Source organism: Castor canadensis, chromosome 8, assembly GCF_047511655.1.
Source record: "Castor canadensis chromosome 8, mCasCan1.hap1v2, whole genome shotgun sequence".
Classification (NCBI taxonomy): Eukaryota; Metazoa; Chordata; class Mammalia; order Rodentia; family Castoridae; genus Castor; species Castor canadensis.
The window spans coordinates 12,247,462-12,270,668 of record NC_133393.1 but is presented as its reverse complement, the minus strand read 5'-3'; the positions used below and the strand labels follow the sequence as shown (position 1 = coordinate 12,270,668).

Sequence of the window (23,207 nt, the reverse complement as noted above, 5' to 3'; positions counted from 1 at the left end):
ATACATTTTCTGAAATCACTAAATTACAATCATAAAGAGAACTAAGATTCTCCCAACAAACTATTTTATGCATCTTTGTCATTCACTTTTGGGATCTTCAATCTAATATAAATGATACTAATTACATTTGATCTTTATTATAAGAGCCACCATCTAATATTGAAAATAAACTAGACAGACATGATTTAATATTTGTAAAGGAATCCCCAGACTAACACTTTCATGACAGCCAATTACATTTAAGCCCAACAAGCAGTTTGCAACCAGACCTTAAGAAAGGTAAACTTTTTTTTTTACAATGAGTTACAGATTCACAAGTTTAAAGAGACAAGAAAAAGGAAAACAGAAGGAATCCAGCCACCCTAGCAAATATGAAGCAGACCCCAGAATGTGATACAATCCAAAGATGTAAATTATTGTAAATCATCACCGTTGTTCAGAATTTCACAGTCTCTTGAGCCAATTTTGCTCATTTTTCCACAGACACAATAATGAACTAAAAGGAGGGGGAAAAAAAGAATGGAAAAGGAAAAAAAAGTGGGGAGGTGATAGAAAGGAAAGCCCTTAACTGCAGAGTTCTGCTCTACAAATGCTTAACCTTTCAGGAGTTTGGGCTCCTTCAGCATTTGTATTCTATCCAAATCCTCATGAGTCACAAAAATTAAAAAGCTATATCCTTCTGGATGCCAGGAAAGGCCTTACCACAAGTCTTTTGTCAGAGAGAGAGAGAGAGAGAAAGGGAGAGAGAGGGAGACTGGGAGAGGGAGACTGGGAGAGAGAGGGAGACTGGGAGAGAGAGAGAGGCTGGGAGAGAGAGAAGGAAGAGAATGGGCAGGGAGGGGAGAGAGAGAGCAAGGGGGGAAAGCCACAGTGGTAGGCAGTCCCACTTTACTTTGAGTACTGTGAGGTCACAAACCACATGATTCTGTCTCTCCAGTAATAGTGCTTGCAAAAAAAAAAAGAGTTTTAAAGCTTTTGCTTTTTTGGATTGTGTGAATGCTTCATTCGCCTCACAAACAACCACAGAACCACAAGTGCGGTGCAAACTTTCTCCAGGAGGACAGCAAGAAGTCTCTGGTTTTTAAATGGTTAATCTCCGCAGGTCACTACCAGCCACCGAGACCAACAGAGTCAGTGAGTGCTCTCTAACCACAGTCTATGCAGTAATAGTAGGTCCTTCAAATATTTGCTCATTCTCTTTTTGTTTTGTTTCCTTGCTTTTCACATGTTACCAGCTACATAATTTCTTGACAGAAAAAAATAAATATAAAGTCTATGTACTCCAGGCATACTGTAAAACTAAAACAAGGTTTGGGTATGGTTTGTATTTTCAGTTTAAGGCTACAAGGAGTATTTACAACAGAGGGTACAAGTTCTATCTGGAAAAAAAAGGAGGGACTATGGCATCAAACAGCCTCTTCAGCACAGTGACACCATGTCAGCAAAACTTCTTTTGGGGTAAGTGTTACCATATTTTAAAATCCTGTAAGATATAAACCTGTTAAACATAAAGTTATGATTCTTAGGTAAACTACTAGATCGTTCAGATAACGATTTATTAAAGATCACAATAATAATGCTATTTTGCTGCACTAAAAACCAAAAAATGAAATTGCTGTAAATATTTGCACTTGGCATCTGTAACTTTAACTCTCGGAGTAATTTCTTGAAATAGACAAAATTAAGTGATCTCACATTAATCAAAATGTTTTCCAGAGTAACAGAAATGAGGATGCTAAAACAGTAAAAGTTTAATATTCTCAATAACTCTCAGTAGAATAAAATTAGATGCTAAATTAATCAAAGAATTATAAATTATTGACTCGGCAGCTCCCAATATTTGAGCAAACTTCAAAAAGGAAGCAATTTTGCAAAATAACAGACCACAAAATTATCGTAACATTATGGTCTACCATGTACGACTCAGAAATTAACCTGGAAGAGAGTTAACATTTTAACCAGCTCAACTAAAAGAAATCTACTTCTCATTTTAAATTGTATAAGATAGCTACATTTTTCTAAACAACTTAATATAACTGAAGCATACATTTAACTACAATAAAATTATTTCACGTATATCATAGATATATTTAAAAGATCTTCAGAGTTGCCCAAGATATTTAAAAGTTTTAAAGTATTTTCAAACTGACATGCAACTGTACTTTCCTAACTAATCTTAATGTTACATCTACACACTGTTACAACTTGTAGAACTTGTTATACAGACAGCAAACACTGATACATCGAAGATTCCTTTAATCACATTTTTGGACCTACCAAAATTAATACTGTTTTTAGTCTCATGAAAAATAAAGCTCCAGAAAGATACCCTGCATGATTTAAAAGAGCAACCTGTTAAATCATGCTGGATTTTAATAAAACAAAACAGGCATAATACAGTAGCTTAATATGTAATTTCAAGTCAGTGTTGATACAGGCATGTAAATGACTTCAACCTTCATCAGCTGACCTGGCATTATAGCAAAATATCTAAACACTTACAAGATTCTCCTTACGATGTCCAACATGCTCCCACTATAAGGCAGTTTTTATTTTTTTCTTTTTTCCATACCTACATTAACTACATTTGCATTGTAATTTTCAACTAACGATTGGAGTTTGCTTTACTCCTCCTCCTTCACACATTTTTACTGATTACTACCAAAGGATCAGTCTTAGTCTAGGTCAAATAGAAATAATTAAACATGAAAAAGGGAAAAAAGGATTCTCTTAAAAGATAAGGAAAAGTACTTCGTATTTTACAAAAAAAAAAAAAACCCTGCAAAATTGCTTTAATGATTCCCTCAATAGCTATAAATGGACCCTTCATTTACAATATACACAACAGATTAATCACTAATTATTAAAGTTTATAATGGTGGGTATCAAACATTACTCTAAAATTTTCTATATTTAGGAAGCATAAAATAACTAATATAACCCAGATTATAATTACAGCTCATACTGGAGGACTTTTGCTATTACAATCTAAGAGATGAGGAAAAAAATGGTTAAAATGCCTATGAAAGGATTAGTAGAAAAACGCCTATCAAGCAGTTAAAGAGAGCTTCAGTATTAGAAGTAAAGGTGTCACAAAGAATATGCTAAAAACTATCACGAAGAATACACTGAAATGCTCCTTATTCTATCTTATGAGGGGGTCTTATATGTCTGTGACATTCTTACTAACTATTCTATATTAAAATTTCTAAAACCTGACCAAGTTTCTAGGTAACACATAAAAGTAAATGAAAACATCATGCATTGCATGTAATATTTTAACACTGTAACCAATTCTTCCTTCTCTGTAAACTTTACCTCCCCCCATCCTTCTCCCCCCCCCCAAAATAGTACCTTAGAGTCTAGATAGAGAACTTAACATGAACCCACCATACCAGACTAATTACAGGTGAGTAGTGGACGTTCAGTACAGGTTATCATCACACTGAATAATCAATATGAAGTCCAAACCTCAGTTCAGGCTTTAATGAAATGCCACCACCATATCCACCTAATGAAATGTACTAAGTATATGTCCCAATTTTGTAAAACAGCTAAAAAGGAAAGTTAGGTGAGGAACAAAGCATATGTTGACTATTTGTCTCAACTAAACTATAATTAAAAGTGTGTGTGTGTGTGTGTGTGTGTGTGTGTGTGAGAGAGAGAGAGAGAGAGAGAGAGAGAGAGAGAGAGATGTCTTGGTGCCCTTGATCTCTTAGCATACTTTAAATTAATCAAAAATTTCAATCTGCACTATTCAGATCTGTTTATTATTTATTAAAAATAAAGCCTGTTGAAAACAGTAGATTGACCCATCAAGTATCTTACAATTAAGGATTTATTTATGAAAACATATCAGCTGACTGAGTAAATTACTACATAAAATTTTTGTAACCAACCAAAATAACTGATAAAACATGATGTGTGAAGAGTGATTTCCAAAACAATAGTTGTGGTCTATCTCAACAATAATTTTATAGTTTAAAGATTCAGCAGCTATAAAGTTTTATAATCTTACAACATTACTAAAACAACATAATCCAGAGAGAATGAAAGGTCAAGAATAAACTATGGGTGACCACTCTAAGATATAGTAAAAGCTAAAAATATCAATGCAATTCCTAAAGAATTATATTATTATTTTATATAGTGAATAGTTCTAATTTTACATGAGAAACTGCTAAAGATTTCACTTCCAAATTTTAAAAGTGTTTTGACGTATAAATTTAAAAGAAATTATAGGAAAAGATCTTGTTAGTTTGTGTGAACCTCTAAAGGCATGAAATATACATTATGATATATTTTAGTTATTTTAATGAAAAAAATTAATCTGTTCAATTACACCCTTCAAACTAATCACTGATAGTTTGACTTGTTTAAATCAGTCATGCTAAAGTTAAATTCAGTAAGATAGAAATGTTCCAGTTTGTTAAAAGAACACTGAAATATTTGATGGTTAAATAAACTGCAGAGGGGGGAGCTAACTCGTTGAAGGCACTAAGATTTTATCAAACACACAGAATTAATCTTTATTGAATAGAACCATTCACAAATCAAATCTCACTGTACTTCAATACTTTCAAGCAGCGCTAATCAATTATAAACCTTTTCTAGTGCTTCAAAACTCATGTGCTTTCAATTTTACACACTGGTGGTCCTCAAGTACTATACTGGGGCTGAGTTAAGACATTCTGTATCACAACTTTTTTTTCAACAAATATTCATCTAGAGGGCTTTTTTTCCTCTCAAGAGCTGCTCACATGAAAACTGTGGTAATATTTTTATACTGTACTTCTTTGTTAAAGCAAAAGGTTAGGGGTTACCTAAATACCTCAACTATATATATATATATGTATATATATATATATAAAGGAAAAGGTAAGTATTCATATTTTTTAAAAATCCAGAGGGACTGGATTATTTATTTTTGCATTTCCTATGATTAATGATGCACGCATGCACACTTGAAAACTGGTGGCAAAACAGGGTAACATCTCAAATTGCTCTCCAAAGCACACAAATGCCAACCTTCAAACATGTTCTAAGGATAATAGGAAATGGCAATTCTAAGTCAACACTAAAGCCATGCAAAAGGTGATCATAAGACTGTAAATGCTATTACCAAAAGTCATTTAGACATTCTTATATGAAGGGTTTATCAAAACAGTCAACCTCTACAGTGTCTCTTTAAAAGTATTGTACATGGAGCCAAATAGACAAATACCTTCAATCCAATGTGAAGAGTCCTTCCCTGAAAAAACTAAAATTATGATTGTGATAATGTGTAATTACTTTTTCTACTCATTGACCAGGCCAGACTTACTACTAAACAGGTACTAGCTGCTAATTTAGACAGAAGCTTCCTAATAGGTTACCTTAATGCATTATTTTTTTCACCTATACCAGTAAACTCTATACAACTTCCACACGATTTAAAAAAAAAAAACTCTCTAAATTCCCATGTTAAAGATAACAACAAACCCTAATGCTTAATGTTTTCCAAATCGTAAATTATTCTAATTATCTCAAGTATATAGAAAAATCTTCCATCAAATCTGAAATGTTTAATATTTTAAAACAAATCTTTACAAAAGGAAATCTCATGATATTATACAACTTAATATAATCTCTGGCTATTTTGAAAAGATTACGGCATTCACTGAATATGTGTTTTGATTAATGTGTTACAATTCAAAAAATGAGGGAACTCTATACCTTTCAAAGGAGGTTTTCTTACAACTTTAAGCAGTTAACCACAAGCTTTTGTCCATTCAAAAGAAAATGCACATAAAACAGACCATATATTCCCACATAACTGTTTAAGATCTATATAGCAACTAAGATTAAATGTTCCTTTATTATACTGTATACAATATCTTCACTTTATGTAGAATTCTTAGAAATTTCCTTCCCCTTACAGTACCATTAAGGATTCAAGGTCTGGAAGCACTGTTGAATGGATGTAAGAAACACCCTATAAAACATTCTAAGTTCCTGTTGTTACTGTTCAGCAGGAGTTAATTCGAAAGCCTATTTTTTTCATAAACACACTCTTCTACTAATAAGTAGAAACCATGTCATTTACCACAATGCATTATCCCCAAATAAGGTGAACTATGGAATTTAAAGGGTCCTTTAAAAGCTAGTTGCTACATAAGTATTTAATATTTACAGTGAAAAAAAGTGTTATTTATATGTTTCTTATAAGTATTCTATACAGTTATGAATAATCAAACATCCAATATATACAGGCTAGCCAGAGCTCAGTGATGGAGCGCTTGCTTCACATGTATACGGCCTGAGTTCAATTACCAGCATCACACACACAAAAAACTGATACATATTCAAGATGAAAAAAATCATGCCAAGCGTGATTCTGGCTCTAAATAAAACACGATAAATGTTCACCTTGATTAAATGTTTTTGTCTTTTAAATCTACTTCCCAAAAGAAAAGGGATTCATCAAATAGACATATAAAGTAAATACAATTTTCCATATTAAGATAGTTAAAAGCTATTATATTCATGATAGAAAATTTACCAAGTTAGTATTACTTTCAAAAATATATTTAAGATTATTTTGAGAGCTAGTTTAAAGACACTGCGATTTCCACTAATTTTACTGCCATTTCTATAAAGAAATGATATACATCAGAGTTTCATTAGATTAGTGACGTTCCTAACACGGTACATCTAAGTATCCTAAGCAAGGCAAATAATTTGTACTACAAAATCAAATAAATTAGTTTTATTATACTTTGCAGTTACAAAGACTTTTTTTGTTCACCAATGATATATTGAAATCATTATACCATCAATTATAAACATATATTTACATTAAAAAATTAAGTTAAAAAACCCAAGAACTTAAATACACATTTATTGGTCCCCCTAAAATTGCATGAGCCTTGAGTGTGCCAAACCATTATTTACGTATTTCTTATGGTCACATATTTCACAACAAAATTTATTTTGTGGTTTGCTACAAGCAAAAAAATAAATAAAAGAAAAATGCTAGCCAAAACCAAACAACAATCAGCAATAAAAATTTTTAAAATGTATATATGCACAGTCATTCTTTATAAAAATTAGAGTAACACTGTGGGGTATTCCACAAAACTTTATATGGACACTGATTTATTTTTATACAGAAACAAAGTACCTGACACATATATTTGACTTAAATTTCTTTTAGCTATCAATCTGAGTTAATTTTTATATAGCACATACATACGCATGACTGTGAATTCATTCACACCAGTGACTGCAGAACTTGGGATAGTGACTATAAACCAAGAAAAGCAATTTAAATTATTTAACTGAAGTACTGTTTGTACCTCCTGAAAAATAATCATTTTAACATGTTCACTGACAGAGAAATCTGTAACACCAACAGTGATTAGGCATCTACTAAAAAATTCAAGCAGTCAATACTATACTTATAAAACCCAAGGATATTATTTTCCAGTTATAAACTTAAACACCAATTAGAAACTAACACCGTAAAGCAAATCGCTACAGTCTAAAAAGGCAAATATGAATAGAACTGGTCTGCTAAGAGACCCCTACTTATGGATATCATAGTCAAAGAAAACTTCTGGCTTGGAGCTAAACAGGTAAATCGTCTAGACATCTACTCATTGTCTATATATATAACCTCCATAAACAAGAACTGGATTGTTAATTTCTGATCATTTTTCATGACAATTATGATTTTCTTAATTTTCTGTACTGAACTTTTCAATTTAAGGTTTCAAATCTTTAAGTGAAAAAGTATCATTTTTGCTACCAGATAATTTAAAAATATTTAAATGAATCTGACCAACATGCATGCACTTTGAAGCTGAAAGCAGAGGATCACCACATCTGTCTTAATTTATTATGTAGTGATGCCCTATACGTCATAGTTAATATTTCAACCCACAGCTCTATCATTGCAATTTGGTCCTAGAAAACAGATGCATGAGTGCTGAAAAGGTAATGGTGCAGTTATTAGCAATTATAACTTCATTACATTTTAGGTAAGTACAGGTGAAAAATACCTATTTTTGGAGGAAAGTAAATTCTCACTTTACTTCATAAACTTCTGTCAGACTACAGGTAATAGCAACAGAGTATTACAGAAAGAAAACTCAGTGTTAGAGCCCTGGCCAAGCATACTCAAGGTCCTGGGTTACATCTCCAGCACCACAAAAAAACAAAAAAAAAAAAAACAAGAACAAAATTATGCCAGCATTTCACAGTAAGGACCTAACCACTCAATTCAAAAACTTAAGACATGAGAAGTCTAAGAAAACTGCTCAAAATAGTATTACCCCAACATTATGTAAGATGACTGATTACAAAAAAGTCTAGTAAAACTAATTTTCCCTCTCATGAAATTTGTAAGTTTTCAGATAATTCAGCTTTCAAAAAATGCAGAAAAAAATTGTTACAGCTTTTATAAATATAAGATGCAATACAAAAATGAAAATATTTAAGAGAACAATCCATTAGGCAGGTAATACTTACAATGTACTACAGTACATTTGTAAAGCAATATAAACATAAAATTCCATGTACTCCAACCTTTCATTATTAATCTTCTCTCCACAAAAGCTCTTCTTTTTCATGTTCTTATAAAATCCAGTATTCATACAGAATTCTTTATATTCTCCCAGTTGTTAAAGCTAAACATACATTCACACACATCCTTTGCCTCTCTCTTCATAATTCAGAAGAAAACTTAGCATTTTAAAAATGCTTTATCAATAGTATCCAGGTCATTGTAAAATCACTATGATCTAAGTGAGCTAAGAACAACAGTACTGCAGGAAGAATTTCATTCTTGATTCAGGAGTAAAGATTTAAAACATATTTCCTTCTAACATGCTTAAGCAAATTTAGAATATTTTAGTGAACCAATACAATTAGAAAAAAAGTCATACTGTGATTTGTTTTTAATATAACCACTCACAAGTACTTAGAGAGGAAAGAGCCATATGCTGGTTTCTAGGCTTATTTTTATTTTCTAAACATTTTGAATCCATCAGATATACTTAAATATTTCTTAAAAAGAAAAATATTTGGCTAAAGTTGCTAAATTATTTATTATCAAATGGTTAATCTCCTATAGGTAAAATCATTTTCTTGACTATGAAGTTAAATCATGTGTGCCAACAAACAACCTAACATTTTGTATAAAATATTTATTTACAAAATAATTATATGTCCAAAAAGATAGGAAGAGATTTTCTAAATGAAACTTCATTAATACATGTAACTCTAACTTCCTACCTTTCTTAAACCTTCTTTATTCAAATACATTGTCATTTCATTGTGTTTTGGGTTTTTTGATGCAAAAACATATAAAACCTTTAATGCTGCCTTATAGGAAACTGGGAAAATGACCTTACTCAATATTATAAATAGGCAGATATTTTTTGAAAAGTAGCTATGAAAAATGTGATATAAAAGCTTACATACTCAACAAGAAATGAACAAAAAAATGCAAACACATGCACAAAACTATCTAGGAATAATAAATACTGAGAAGCTGACTCTAAATATAGGAGGTATACACATGCTTTTTAAAATAGAAGTTCATTTAAGCAGTTCAAAGGTAAGCTTTGATTTGAATAAAACAAGTCAATGATTACAGAATTTTCTTCAAAACTAACAGGACTAAAAAGAAGTATCTAACTCCTAATTTTGCCATTATAATGTGTGATATCTTCTTTAATCACAAAACTACCATTTAATCCAAATTTGCTGGAAAGGCTTGACCATTGCATTTTTCCTGTACATACCTCTTCTTTATCAATTACGGTGTATCTTCAGCATTTGAAGAAAGAAAAAAAGACGTTCCAAACTTTAGCTGCATTTAAAATACGCAATTAAACCAATATATACAGAGCTACATTTAAAACTGCTCATTTCTAGAAGGCTAGAAATCCTCAATTTTTTTAAAGCTGATGCATCTCCACATAGAAAGCAACTTTTAGTAAGTTCTTTTGCTATGCCATAATGATCTGCCCCAGAAACTCAAGGGTACCTAAAACAACGGGCTACCTGTTCTACCCATGCTTAGGAATGTATCCAAATCATTTTTATTGATTTAACCTTTATAGGAATGCTACACATCCTCACAGCAAAACATTTTGAATGTATTTATAATACGATACACTTCTGCGAAGCCATGAAAAAGAAAGCTAAAAACAAATCTAGATACCCCTCCACCCTCGGTTGTTATGGGTTTATTTTTACTTTAAACATTATCAGTGGACCTAAATATTGAATAATTTCTACATGGTAAAACTTACTTTGGCACTACTGTAAGTAGAAATAGAAATTTATTTTAGAGAAAAGAAAGTGCATTTATATAAGTTCTAACTTTTAAGAAAGAAAACTCCTAACTTGATAATGATGTCACATCTACACATTTTAACAAATTCTAAATGTTCTTTTCATAGTCTAATTATGCATTAATCATAGAACCTACAAACATATCAAACTTAAACTTACAGAATTAGTCTTTATTGAATAAACCAGCACTCTAGTTTACATTCTGAGGGTTACAGAGAAAGTTCTGTGCAGCCTATCTCTCCAGCATTCTACATGTGATACTTTATAAGTAGCTGCAGCAGCTAATACCCACACTAGGTATGTTTGCCAAATAATAATTTACAATATCATGCTTCCTCACATTATGGTTCATCATTCGTTAACCTGAAACTCACCTCTGAAAAAGCTACACTTTTTCACTGGAGGTTGTGCTCTTAAAAAGGCCAACAACTTTTGAGCATTTCCAGATGTAGCACTCACATACACACACAAAAATTATAGGCAATTCTCAAAGCACTCTAAATTATTAAAAATGCAATGAAACTAGAATCACTACTTATTACTTCAGTGGTCATCCATAAAGAGCTGACAGTATTGTATCTCAAATTCAGAAACTTATGATAGCTACCAGAGAACTGACTTCAGGTAGCTGCCAGTAGATTATTAAAAAAAAAAAAAAGTACATTTCAGTATTAGACAAGATTCTACTAAACTCTGACAATTACTGAGCATCCAAGAGTGAAAGCACTATACCACATGATTTTTTCCAAACAAACTTATTTCTATTCTGCATAATATGCAGAACTCTTTTTTGTTGGTTTTGTTTGTGGTGCTGGGGTTTGAACTCAGGGCTTCATGCTTGCTAAGCCAATGCTCTGCCACTGAGCCACTCTGCCAGCCCTCCTGCATAATATAAATTTGGGTTCAGCTGCATTATTTTTATCTTGTCATCAAATTTTTTTATAAAATATCCAAGCATACATGACATTACGCTAAACTAAAACCAAGCAGGGCTGGCCCTAGATTGAGACCTAGGAAGTGCAAAATTTAAGGAAGGACTCACTCTTTCACAGCCCTACTTACGTGTTGTGCCCAACACACTGCCTGTGTCACCCTCATCCTAGTGAGCACATCAGCACAGAACATTTCATGAAACATGTACTAACAGAAGACAGAAAAAAAAGAATGTTTATATGTTTAATGCTCTACTTTATATTTTCTCTTTAAAACGGATTGTCCTGAACTTGTATGAAAAAACATTAAAAATATGATCCTTTAGACTCTAATCAGGAATCATTTTGAGAGGGCACAAATAGTTCATGTATTCTCCTTTAAAGTATTTGCCATAAATACCTTGCAAAGTAAACTAAGTGGCCTTATAACCAGGACATAAAATTTATTAAAAATAAAAGTTTGGGTGGTGGAGTGGCTCAAGTGGTAGAGCACCTGCTTAGCAAGCATGAGACCCTGATTTCAAGCCCCAGTACTATCAAAAAAAATTCTAAAAAAAAGTTTCAAGGTATGTTCCATTAAAGAGTTCACAGAGCTAAGACCTGTCCATGGATATAGTCCAATGGTGTCCAAATCCAGCTAATCAACATAATTGTCTAGAAAGTAGATGGGAAAGGGGTCTTTTTAATACAAAGCTCCCCAGGTAAATTAGCTAATGGTGAGAGCCAACAGCTAGCTAACTTTTAACATATCCAGAAATAAGCTAAAGACAAGATGAACACACAAAGCTTTAATTATGAACTGTCTCCATACTTAACATTCATAAAGCTTGTTCACAAGAAATATTATAGCTACTTTCTTCCCTTCTCTTCCTTCTAGTAAAGAATTCATCAATGGGTGTATCCAATAAGCAATATTAATATGGAAATAAATTCAGATGATTTGATAAAATAAATAGAACCAAAAACATAAGTATATAATAAATATTTCAAAAATTTTGTATTTTAACCCTTCGATTAATTTCATTTGACTCATTAATATATTTTGAAAACATCAAGCTTCCTAACATGGCCCATGATTTTTATACTTGAATTGAAACTGTACTTTGTTTTTATATTAACTTTGTTGTTGAGTGTTTACTGTGCCAGGTACTGTACCCCTTTGTAAACACTATTTCCTTTAATTCTCACAACTCTTATATGACATGGACAGCATAATTATTTACAGATGAACAACCAATAAAGTAATAAAACCCACCCAAGCTCACACAGTTGAGAGCTAACATCCAAATTCAAGTCTTTTAATTCTTAATTAGTACTTTAGAGTGGCACAAATGATATTAGTGAAGTAACTTCCTAGTCCTCAATTTCTTCTGTAAAGGTATTAGCTCTCAGAAACATAATTACTCTCAACTTATTAAACTGACAAAATACAAAACAGGAGATAATCTCAGTATCTCCAAATTATCCTAAGACATAACCTTTAGTTAATACTGATCAGAGAGAATCAAAGTGGTTAAGAAAATCAAAAGGATATCAAGGAATAAGATTTATTTTAGGTTTGATCACAATGAAAGTTTCAAAGAACTAGTTAATTCTTTACCAATCATTACAATCAATAATGTAATCCAATGTTCATACCACACAGTATATCTATTGTGCGATTTGAATATACTACTTATAAGTTAAAAAATTAAACTCTCAAAGTGAACACCTATACCTCATAATCCTCTGTATGTGTAAAATTAAAATAATAATGATTATAATCAAGGGCTTTGGTGTTAGAGCTAGAGTTAAATACTACTTCATATTATCGTTAGCATTCCCTATACCACAAAAAGCAGTGAGATTTTTTTTTTTCACTCTGTGTGTTTCCACTGAGAAAAAGATACCCTTAGTTGAAGCCATAGATGACACACTTTCACAAGGACAAAGAACTGAGGCGCTGGAGACATGGCTCAAGTAGTACAGTCCATGCCCAGCAAGTGTTGAGGCACTGAGTTCAAACCTCAGTACTGCTAAAAAAGAAAAAAAAAAAAAAAAGCACTGAGAAGAGAAAGCTGTTTGGGATCTACAAATGTCAATAGACTTCTTCAATTATTCTGCATCCAAATTTAAGTTGATACATAATGTTTTAATGATAAAACCAACAAATTTAAGATAGACTCACCTACTAAAATTAAATAATTACATATACAAATCTAAAATCAGATACTACATTTTAGAAAAGGAAACATAAATTTTCATATTAATTAGAAACATATAGTGAAAAGGTCTAAAGGTGAGTTTGTCTTCATAACTTATTTTTTTTTGGTGGCACTGAGGTTTGAACTCAGGACCTCACACTTGCTAGGCAGGCACTCTACAACTTGAGCCATTCCACCAGCTTGTCTTCAGAATTTATGAGTACAACTCAAGAAAAAGCAGCAACGAAATGAACACACCTGTAGTATAGATACGGACTAACTACTGAGTAAGAGATAGCTGAATGTCTTCCACAGCTGCAGTATTATTACTTGTTCTCAGATTCTAACCTATCTGGCAACAGAGGCAAAAAGTCAGAAAAAGGTGTCGTTAGCAATAAATAGTGACAGCGTGAGGTAACGCATTGCCTTTGGTTTAAATTCCACAGTGTTCCTACTTTATTTCATCAGAAGCCTTTTAAGACATGAGAAGAGGGACAAAAGGCTTTCTGTGCAGTCAGAACAGTCAACCAAAGCAGCAGGGAATAAATTTTAAAATGGCACAGTGATTCAGCAGTCATGGATTTAGTATACCAAACTAAGACTTGGGTAGGGAGCAGGGGCAGTAGCTTATTGTTAAGAGTGTTTACTTAGCATACACAAAGCCCTGGGTTTGCGACTCAGCACCAAAAAACAAAAAAAAAAAAAAAAAAAAAGGAAAAGAAAAGAATGAAGGGAGGAAGAAGGAAGGAAGGAAGGAATTAAGACTGAATATGAAAAAGATGGGCAAGTTTAAGATCACAAAGAAATTTGGCTGCAACAGGGAAAAATAAGGAAAATTAGATTGTAGTGTACACAGAATGCTGACAGAGCTAATAACTAAGGGGAAAATGAGAAAGGACAGAAAGAGCTTTGTCTTTGTATTATTAAGGTTGTCTTTAGAGAGAAAGGTATGGTACTGAATTAAATACAGCACAATCTGTATTAAAAACAATCTTTTTTAATTATATAGAACGTATGTACACTGGAAAAACCCAAAACAGTAACAACAGTTATATTAGACAGTAGTAGGATTGGGGAAGTGCTTTTGAATATTCATCAATATTTTTCATCTAAAAAACATGAATATAATGTTATAACTTTAAAATTCAACTAATATGTTCTAATGTTTAAAAAGTTTATTTTTCATGAATCCATACCAAAAAAAAAAAACCTGATAGAACAATGTGTTTATTTCTCCATGCTCAAGGTGTAAGAAATAGAACAAAGTCCTCCAGTTAGCAACTATTTGAAGTGGGAAAACAATCAGAAAACCCAGAGAATCTCAGGGAAACATGACGGACTAACAAGGGTTTCTGTTAGTGATCTCTAAATTTAAATCACAGTTGCACTCTTTATTATATAACTTTGGGCAAGCTAGTTAAGCTCCCTGCATATCAATTTTCTCATCTATAAAAATACTACCACCTACCTTGAAAGTTTTCTGTGAAAATTAAATAAAAGTTCTTCCATACAATCTGACAAAATCATTAGTTACTATACTCAACTTTCCAATCTTTAAATCCCCCACAGTCTAAACTGGAATACTAACTGTGTGGTTCACAGACCCGCAGTATCAGTGAGCTGAAAGCTTGCTTAAAATGCAGAATCTGAGAACCTACCTACCCTGACCTTCCAAATCAGAATCTGCACTTCAATGAAAACTCAGTTTGAGAAGCCCTGCTGAAAACAACTCTCAATTAAGGGGTGTCTGGCTTGTTTATTACTGCTGCTACACCTTGTTCAGACTTTTCAGAATAAGAAAAACAGTCAGTAGTTACTCCTTATTCCTCATTCTGATGGACTTGAGAGACCAACAGGAAAAAGTTCAATCTAATTCCACTTCCAAAAGGCACTTTTTCAAATGAGAATTCCCATGGTCACATACTGGTCACGTTATTCACAATGACTGAACAAGAGAGAGTCCTATGCTTTAGATTTAAACTCTCCTAAAAACAATGTCTCTGATCACTTGAGGCATTCTGCAAATGATTAAGCTGCACAACTGTATCAACAGCTACTAGTCTGTACTTCTCCATGTGAGTCCACAGTTTCTCCACAAAGCTGTCAAAGGCCTATGAAGTTTAAAGCACAGTGTCTGCCCCATGCTCTTGAGATAATATCTAGTAACTGTGACACAGCACAGAATTGGTGATGCATGGCTGCTGCTTAGTAAAAACATTTTGCTCCACTAATTTCTCAATGTTTACAAATCATGCCTTTAATAATCCATTCTACAATCTTAGCCAGTATGGTCTCAAACTGATAGATCTGCAGACTTCATTTGCAACTAGGTCTCCTTTGACTGATGATCTATACCTCTTGCCTACTAGTGAACTATTTTACACCTGCAGATGACTTTTCTTCCTGCCCCTCTTTCATGACCACTGACTAGGGGGGAAAAAAAAAAAAACAGGAAACACAGAAGACAACTGTAAATATGAGAAATTGTCAATCCAAATTTCCTTCTTTTAATGATAAAAGGTGATATGAAGTAGAAATAACAAAGAAAAAGAACATCAACTAGTATAACAAGAGACTAGCCATTACAGAGCTCCTAGTTTACCTCCTCTAAAGAAGTAACTTAGACAAGTTAAAGTAGAACTCTTAACTTGTATTTCTTACAGTTGGAAACTCCCTCACTGACTTGGCCCAAACCTTTTTAAGTGATAGAACTCCGTTCATACACCAATTTTTAAATCCAAACTCAATCTGCAAAACAAATGAAGAGCTGCTCTGATTAATGAGGGCTGTGGAGAGGGAATCCAGAGGCCCATGGAGAAAATCCTAGAGCTCCAGTGAGCAAAATTTGAAGCCACAATCTCAAAATCATCTTAAAAATTAAATAATGTGCTTTCACCTAATAGTGCTGCTCCTAGCTTGAAGTCAAAGATGTGACTCCACCAATGATTTTGATGATTTTATATTTGCTGTAGAGACACAGTTATCTGACTCATAATACAATATCCCCGTAAACTTTCATGAAAGAAAATTTTCTCATACCTTACCACCATAAAATGGTATACTCCAAAAAATTGCTATGTGTTATTTCATGAACTAAATCTGGTTTCTTTTGAAGACAGAATAGTGAACAATGAAATGATTTCATATTTGCTATAAAGCTTAACAGTAAAGCTTTTTGTCCCATCTTAGCAATCAGTAAAAGACTTTATTACATCCATCTCTGTACATTTTGCCTGCTGGACTGATTTTATATCTATACTCTTCTTGGACTTAATTCTGAGTTCCTCTTATTTCCCCTAGTCTATTATATTTTAAACAATTATTAACAGATCCTTCAACTCTTTTTTGGAATCAGTTAACATACAAATGATAAAACTCAATGCTCAAATTGGCCCTTGGGCCAACTGCTCCTCAAAGACACAGACCTCGGAATCATCTGAGAGCTAGCTCACTAATCCCATCAGAGTCTAAAGCCTAAGAATCAAACCTACAGTGTCTGATTCGTCATGCCCAGTGCCATTCACTGACACATGGAGTGCTATGAAGTCTTCCTCCAGCCAGTCCACATAACTGCTAATTATCAATCCTTCTTATGAGTGTCGATGCACATCACAACTTCAACTTTTCCAACACTTTGACAGGCTTCCTGTTGTCTATGTTAAGGACTAAACTCCTTAGCTTGCCATTCAAAGTCTGTCACACTGTGATACCAATCACCTGCTCTATCACTATTTTCTTTTTTGGCTTTTATTTGTTTCTAATTATCATATTATTGTTGTACTGGGAGTACACTGTGACATTTACAAAAGTTGGCCTTGAACCACAATTCTCCTCAGTTACTATAATCAACTTTCCAATCTTTAAATCCCCCAAAGTCTAAACTGGAATACTAACTGTGTGGTTCACAGACCACACTAGGATTACAGGTGAGAGCCACCAGCTCCTCTTAAATCACAGGTTATTTCACCAATTTAATTTGCCAATCTTTGTATTTAATCATTAAAATTCCAATATTTTAGTGTAACCTATAAAATACCCTAAAGTCTGACAAACAGGTCATCTGTCAATAATTCAAATAAGACTTTTTTTTTTTTTTTTTTTGGTGGTGGTGGTACTACGGTTTGAACTCAGGACCTCACGTTTGGTAGGCAGGTGCTTTACCACTTGACCCACTCCTCCAGCTGAACGATGATTGTTTAGAGCACTACTGGACCTACTGCATCATCAACTCATGTGTCACTGTCCTTTTTAATTGGAAATTAATTCCTACATCTCCTTCTAAATAAAAAGATCCTTGCCTCAAAAACTAATTTCAAGTAAAACAAGAGGGTGACTCAAATACACACTCTGTCTTCTAAGGTTTTACTTGTCACAGAAAAAAAAGATCTGAGTTAAAGGTGCAATGAATATGTAAAAGTACACACAATTAAGTCAAAGGCTTTTAGTGCGCAAGACTGCAAGCTGCAAGAACACAGTTCACCACAAAAAGAAGTATTTCTGAAAAAACAGAAACAATGTCATCTCTAGCAGAAATGGAATGCAAGCTCCATGTGATTCAGGGTGATGCATGTCTTACTCACTTTTACATCTCCATAACCTAGAATAGCGCTCAGCTCACAGCAGGCCGTCAACAGTGTGTTTTTAATGAAGAAAAAACCTCAACTATATGATATCATCTGGAACAGAACAGATGTGTTCTGCCAACAGATGTTAGTCTAAGCAGTATTTATTACAAGTGCACAATGAGATATAAGGAATTTATTTGCACAAGAATATAAACCGACTGCATTAGATGATGCTAATAGTCACCATTTAGTTCTACTTTTGTAATAGGAAAACTGTCAATGAAGGAAGCAGGGAACTGACTTCCGTTCTGGTTCAAGCTACTTATCTCACAGAAGACTTACAACAAACAGTTCACAAACTGACTACACCAAGTTGCACTGCTTTAGACTAAATAAGAGTTGAAATGAGAGGGGAAAAGCTAACTTCAAAGCAAACAATAATTTGAAAAATAAAGTTTAGCTGCTGAAAAGTGGGCAATAGTGACATCACCATGTCTTTTAAAGAAAGTTTATGAAACATGAAAGCAACAAAAACTTTTAAGGATAAGCCTTTTGTCAGCTCATATCAGGTTCTAATTATGAAATTTAAGACATCCCAGTAATGTTTAAACGAGTGAAATCTTTACATGCTCAGAACAGCTAATAATAGCTGATCACAGAACATTAAAAATTATGCTTCAAATTAATGAAAATGCTTTAAGTAGCATCACTTTAAAGTGAGTCCAATATTATAATCTCATCTAAAACAAACTAAAGAGCTGACAATTTTAAAAAATGAAGGATAAGAAAAAAAGTCAAAGCCGGGTGCCAGGGGCTCATGCCTGTAATCCCAGCTACTCAGGAGGCAGAGATCAGGAAGATCACAGTTCGAAGTCAACCCAGGCAAATAGTTTGTGAGATCTAACCTTGAAAAAAACCTATCACAAAAAAAGGGCTGGGGGAATGGCTCAAGATGTAGGCTCTGAGTTCAATCCCCAGTAGTGAAAAGAATAAAAGAAAGAAAGTCTAACACTAATTTGTAGCAGGCCAGTACTACAAAAGTACACTGGGTTAGTATTCAGGAGACCAGGTATACAGACCTGAACCCATGATTAACTAACTATGTATCCTAGAACAAACTGGCCCTTCTTTCTGATCTTGTTTCTCATGAGTAAATAAAGAACTGATCTAACAATTTCCAAAGGCCTTGGATTTCCATTCAGTCTAAATAACTGATACCATTCAAACAGACTGCTTTGCTTCAGAATATCAAATAGGTGATCCTAACAAAAAATATGCTGAAGTTCAATACTATCTATTATCCTATAAAGCCTAACTAACCAAAATGGCATAAATAAGAAAAACTTCAATATCCAAGAGATATTTAAAAACAGAATAGCAATCACTCATATTTGTAAGGCTTCACTAACCCATCCTTCCTTCTGTAGACCATACACACACACACATACACTTATTATTAATTTTCTAAGGAAGCAGTGATGAGGTCACCTCAAGTAAATCGGAGCCCTAAATATAAAATGTTAAGTCTAACAAATGTTTTCCATGAAGCTAAGATAAAAAAAAATCATGGTAATAAAAGAATAGTGGGGATGATTAAACTTTGTTTCTAAATTTAGTAATAAGGAAGCAAAACAAATACTCAAGGCATGAACATTTTTATTGTTCAAAGCTTTTTTTAAAAAGGCTTTGGATGACCAAAATAAAGCAGTTATATGAGTTTCTAAGATGACACACAGTGTGAAGATTATCCAGCCCACATTTGCTGCCTCTTCTTTTTGAGGACTTTTAGCCTCTTCTCAACTGCAGCTACTCCCAGAGAGGCTGTCCTCCTAACTGGCACTGCCCGCTGTGCTCACCGCCTCCTAGTCATTCTATACATTCAGTACTTACCAGGCACCTGTCAGGTACCAGGCCCTGCAAAATAGGAAAATTAAAACTCCTGTCATCAAGGAACAGAGACAGACAAGTAAGCACGTCACTGTAAAGCAGTAAAACAAGAGTACTCTAGAAGGAGTACAAGGTACTAAGCATACAGAAAGGTGGTAATCAAGACTAGACAGATCAGAGAAGACATCCTGGAGGATTTGTCCAGGCTGAGGTCTCTATTTTGTTAATTTTCTACTTCTATTTCTCTTCATTACTACTTATGTTCTACCTAATTTTACACTGCATTGAGTTCTCCAATCCTTTCTCCAAACTGATCAATTCCACTATACTTTCTATCTCATTCCTCCCCACAGTCTAAGTTCAGCGATCAAATCTCCAACACCTGCCACATCTGCCCTTCAAATTCCTAAATCAACCCAATCATCTTTGTTTGCCAGCCCTCTGCCCACCAACTGAGCACTGCTACAGAAACTTACACAGCCTTACTGTTGGAGGCCTTAGATGCTGACTGTGCCCAGCTGAGTCCTTGACAACTTGGGCAACACTGAACATACTTCTAATTAGCTTTCTCTCCCTAACTGCACTACTGCACTGACAAGCTTTCATCGCTTTCCTCAAGCTTCCCCACTTCCTATCTTTGCCAGAAGCCCTGACTATTCCTTCAAAATGGAAAGAACTGTAATTAGGCATAGCTAAAAATAAATATTACTTCAGACATTTTATAGGTTAAAAATAGTGCATTGAATTAACCCAGCAACCTAAGCAAAAATCCTAACATTATTTCAATGAGAAGAGATTCAGTTTCAAATAGACTATGACCTGCTAGCTGACAATCTCAGCCTTCAAAACTGCAACCAAAAAGCTGAGTTGAGAAGCATGCAACTCAGCTCTCAAAACTGATAGCAAGTTCATGCAACAAAAGCCAAGTATTTTTTCACAAGAGAAACTATTCAGGTTTTCGCAGGTCATGCACTCTTATTTTAGGTACAAATTTCACTAATTTGATTACTAATCTATAGTAAAATAAGAGGAGCATTCAAAAAGGGGAAAGGCGAAACACTGCTGACATCTAGCATGACAACAAAATTAGCAACTGCCAAAAAGAGAGAGAACATAAAAACTATACAAATAGATAAATTCAAAAATATAGCAAAGTAGGACAAAGTACATTCTAGGCCTCTATGGCATCCCAGGGCATCACTGTAGCACAAGTGGAGTAGGCTGTAGAGAACTATACCTAGCACTCTGTTTATAAGTACTCATAAATGTTCCTAATCTACTGCAGAAATATTTTCATTAAATTGGTCTGAAAAAAGACCCATTCAATCACGTATCTTCATGTGTTTACTGAAATGAATATAGTAAATATATTTATTCCCTATTAACTATATTGCATAAGTGCCAATGTATATTACACCATTAATCAGAATGGAATTTTATATGTCCATAAAAATGTATACGCAGGCAAGCAGTAAATGCCTGCAATCCCATCTACATGGGAGGTGGAGGCAAAGGATCACAAGTTCAAGGTCAGCCCAGGCACAGTTAAGCCCTATCTCAAAAACAAAATATAAACTAAAGGGCTGTGGTGTGGTTCAAGTTGTAGAGCACTTGCCTAGCATGTGTTAAGTCCCTAAGTTCAATCCTCAGTGCTTCCAAGAAAGAAAAAATTAAACTGGTCTTTTATTTCTGACCATATCCACTGTTGAAAAATAAGCTGAACTGAAGACCTAACTACTCAAGAGGTGGACAGGACAGACAGCAGTTTGAGACCAGCCTAGACAAAGTTAGCAAAACCCTATGTGAAAAACAAGTAAATACAAAAAAAGACTGAGTTCAACCTCTAGTACCAGGAAAGGAGGGAGAAAACTGTATGGTTTTGAATTAAGAGAATAGGTTGATTGGTTTTTACACACTGCAGTCACAGCACAATTCTACATCCAAGCAAGAAAAACAAGTATTAAAGAAAACTGAGAAGCTTTTCAGTCTCACATCATATACTAGTTAAGGAACCCACTTATTACTCAGTTGTTTTTATTCTTTCTATCCACTATTGTTTCAAGTAAAATTTCAAAATGTAAAACTGCTTCATTAATCAACTTTAAAAGTAAAATGAATTGCAAAAAACCAATGTCTGAAAGCTAAGTATACACATGAAAGCATTAAAAGAGAAGAAAAATGAAGCTGTTTAAAATCTGCACTTAGAATTTGTTTTGGAGCTTGATGAAATGATTCCTAAAAATTCATCTGAAGGAAGAAAAATAAGAAAAGAGTCCAGAAATATCATTAAAAGAAAAGTTATGTGGATGGACTTGAACTATAACACCAAATATTAAAACGTATTAAGAAGCTATAATAACTAAAATAATGCAGTACTGGCAAAGGAATAGAAAGTTCAGTGGGACAAAGCAGTAAAGTCAAAAGTAACTATTATCTGATAAAGGCAGAATTTCAATGCTGAGGGGAAAGGAAGGCTGACATAATTTGTGGTGGTAAAAACCACTGGCAAATCAATGTGAAGTAAAATTGTTTTAACTTAGAACATATAAAAAATTGATTAAATATTAAACTGCATAAATGAAAAATCTGAAATATAAAAAAGTATATGCAGATATGTATAAAAATTGAGGGTAGGACTTTAGGGCAAAGGGAAAAAGCAACAAACTGATTAAACATTAAAAATGAAAATTCACACATTTTTTAAAAGTCACTGTTTAAACAAACCTTAAGGAAACCATGAACTAGGGGAGAGGGAATGTGATCTACAATCGGTGAAAGCTCTTAATGTAAACACTTAATAAACAAAATAGAAACCAAGAAGTAGTAAAACTGTATTAAGAATCTATGCACAGAACCACAAAAGAAAAAACAGAAATGTCCAAAACATTTTCAAGCTTCAGTAGTCAGAGTTGTTAAACAAAATAATGTTTCTACTGTTGAATGGCCAGTGAGACAGAAATGGAAAAACAGCTCTCACAGAGTGACAGAAATGTGAATCAGTTTAGTTTTCATGGAAGAAAAATTAAGAAATCAGTATCAAAAATTCATCTCCTAAGGTTTTAAGGTAACATGTATCCAGATTGTGTTTCATCATTTTTAATAACAGTGGGAAAACTGGAAATAACCTAATGACTCGACACCAGGGGATTAAAAACACAGCAGCTATTCATACAATGAAATAATACGATAACAATAGAAATTGTTAACAATACATAGGCAGATACCACAAAAGCACAGGAGTGACTACAAACTGCTGAGGACTTTAAAAAATGTATCGACTCATACAGCCCAAGTAC

The 23,207-nt window shown here is 33.6% G+C and overlaps 1 protein-coding gene and 1 pseudogene across 13 annotated transcripts in view; one reads left to right on the top strand and one right to left on the bottom strand.

The window, feature by feature from the left end:
• Positions 1-23,207, bottom strand: part of Supt3h (SPT3 homolog, SAGA and STAGA complex component) — a 369,638-nt gene that overhangs the window by 329,948 nt on the left and 16,483 nt on the right. For 10 of the 13 annotated variants that reach the window (XM_074082019.1, XM_074082016.1, XM_074082017.1 and 7 more), the window contains exon 3: positions 19,915-19,938. The exons of the other annotated variants lie outside the window; for them this stretch is intronic. In XM_074082019.1, coding sequence (XP_073938120.1) covers positions 19,915-19,938 — 24 coding nt within the window. The remainder of the gene's footprint in view (positions 1-19,914; positions 19,939-23,207) is intronic. 13 annotated transcript variants of the gene reach the window in all.
• LOC141425592 (runt-related transcription factor 2-like) lies at positions 534-5,329 on the top strand (annotated as a pseudogene).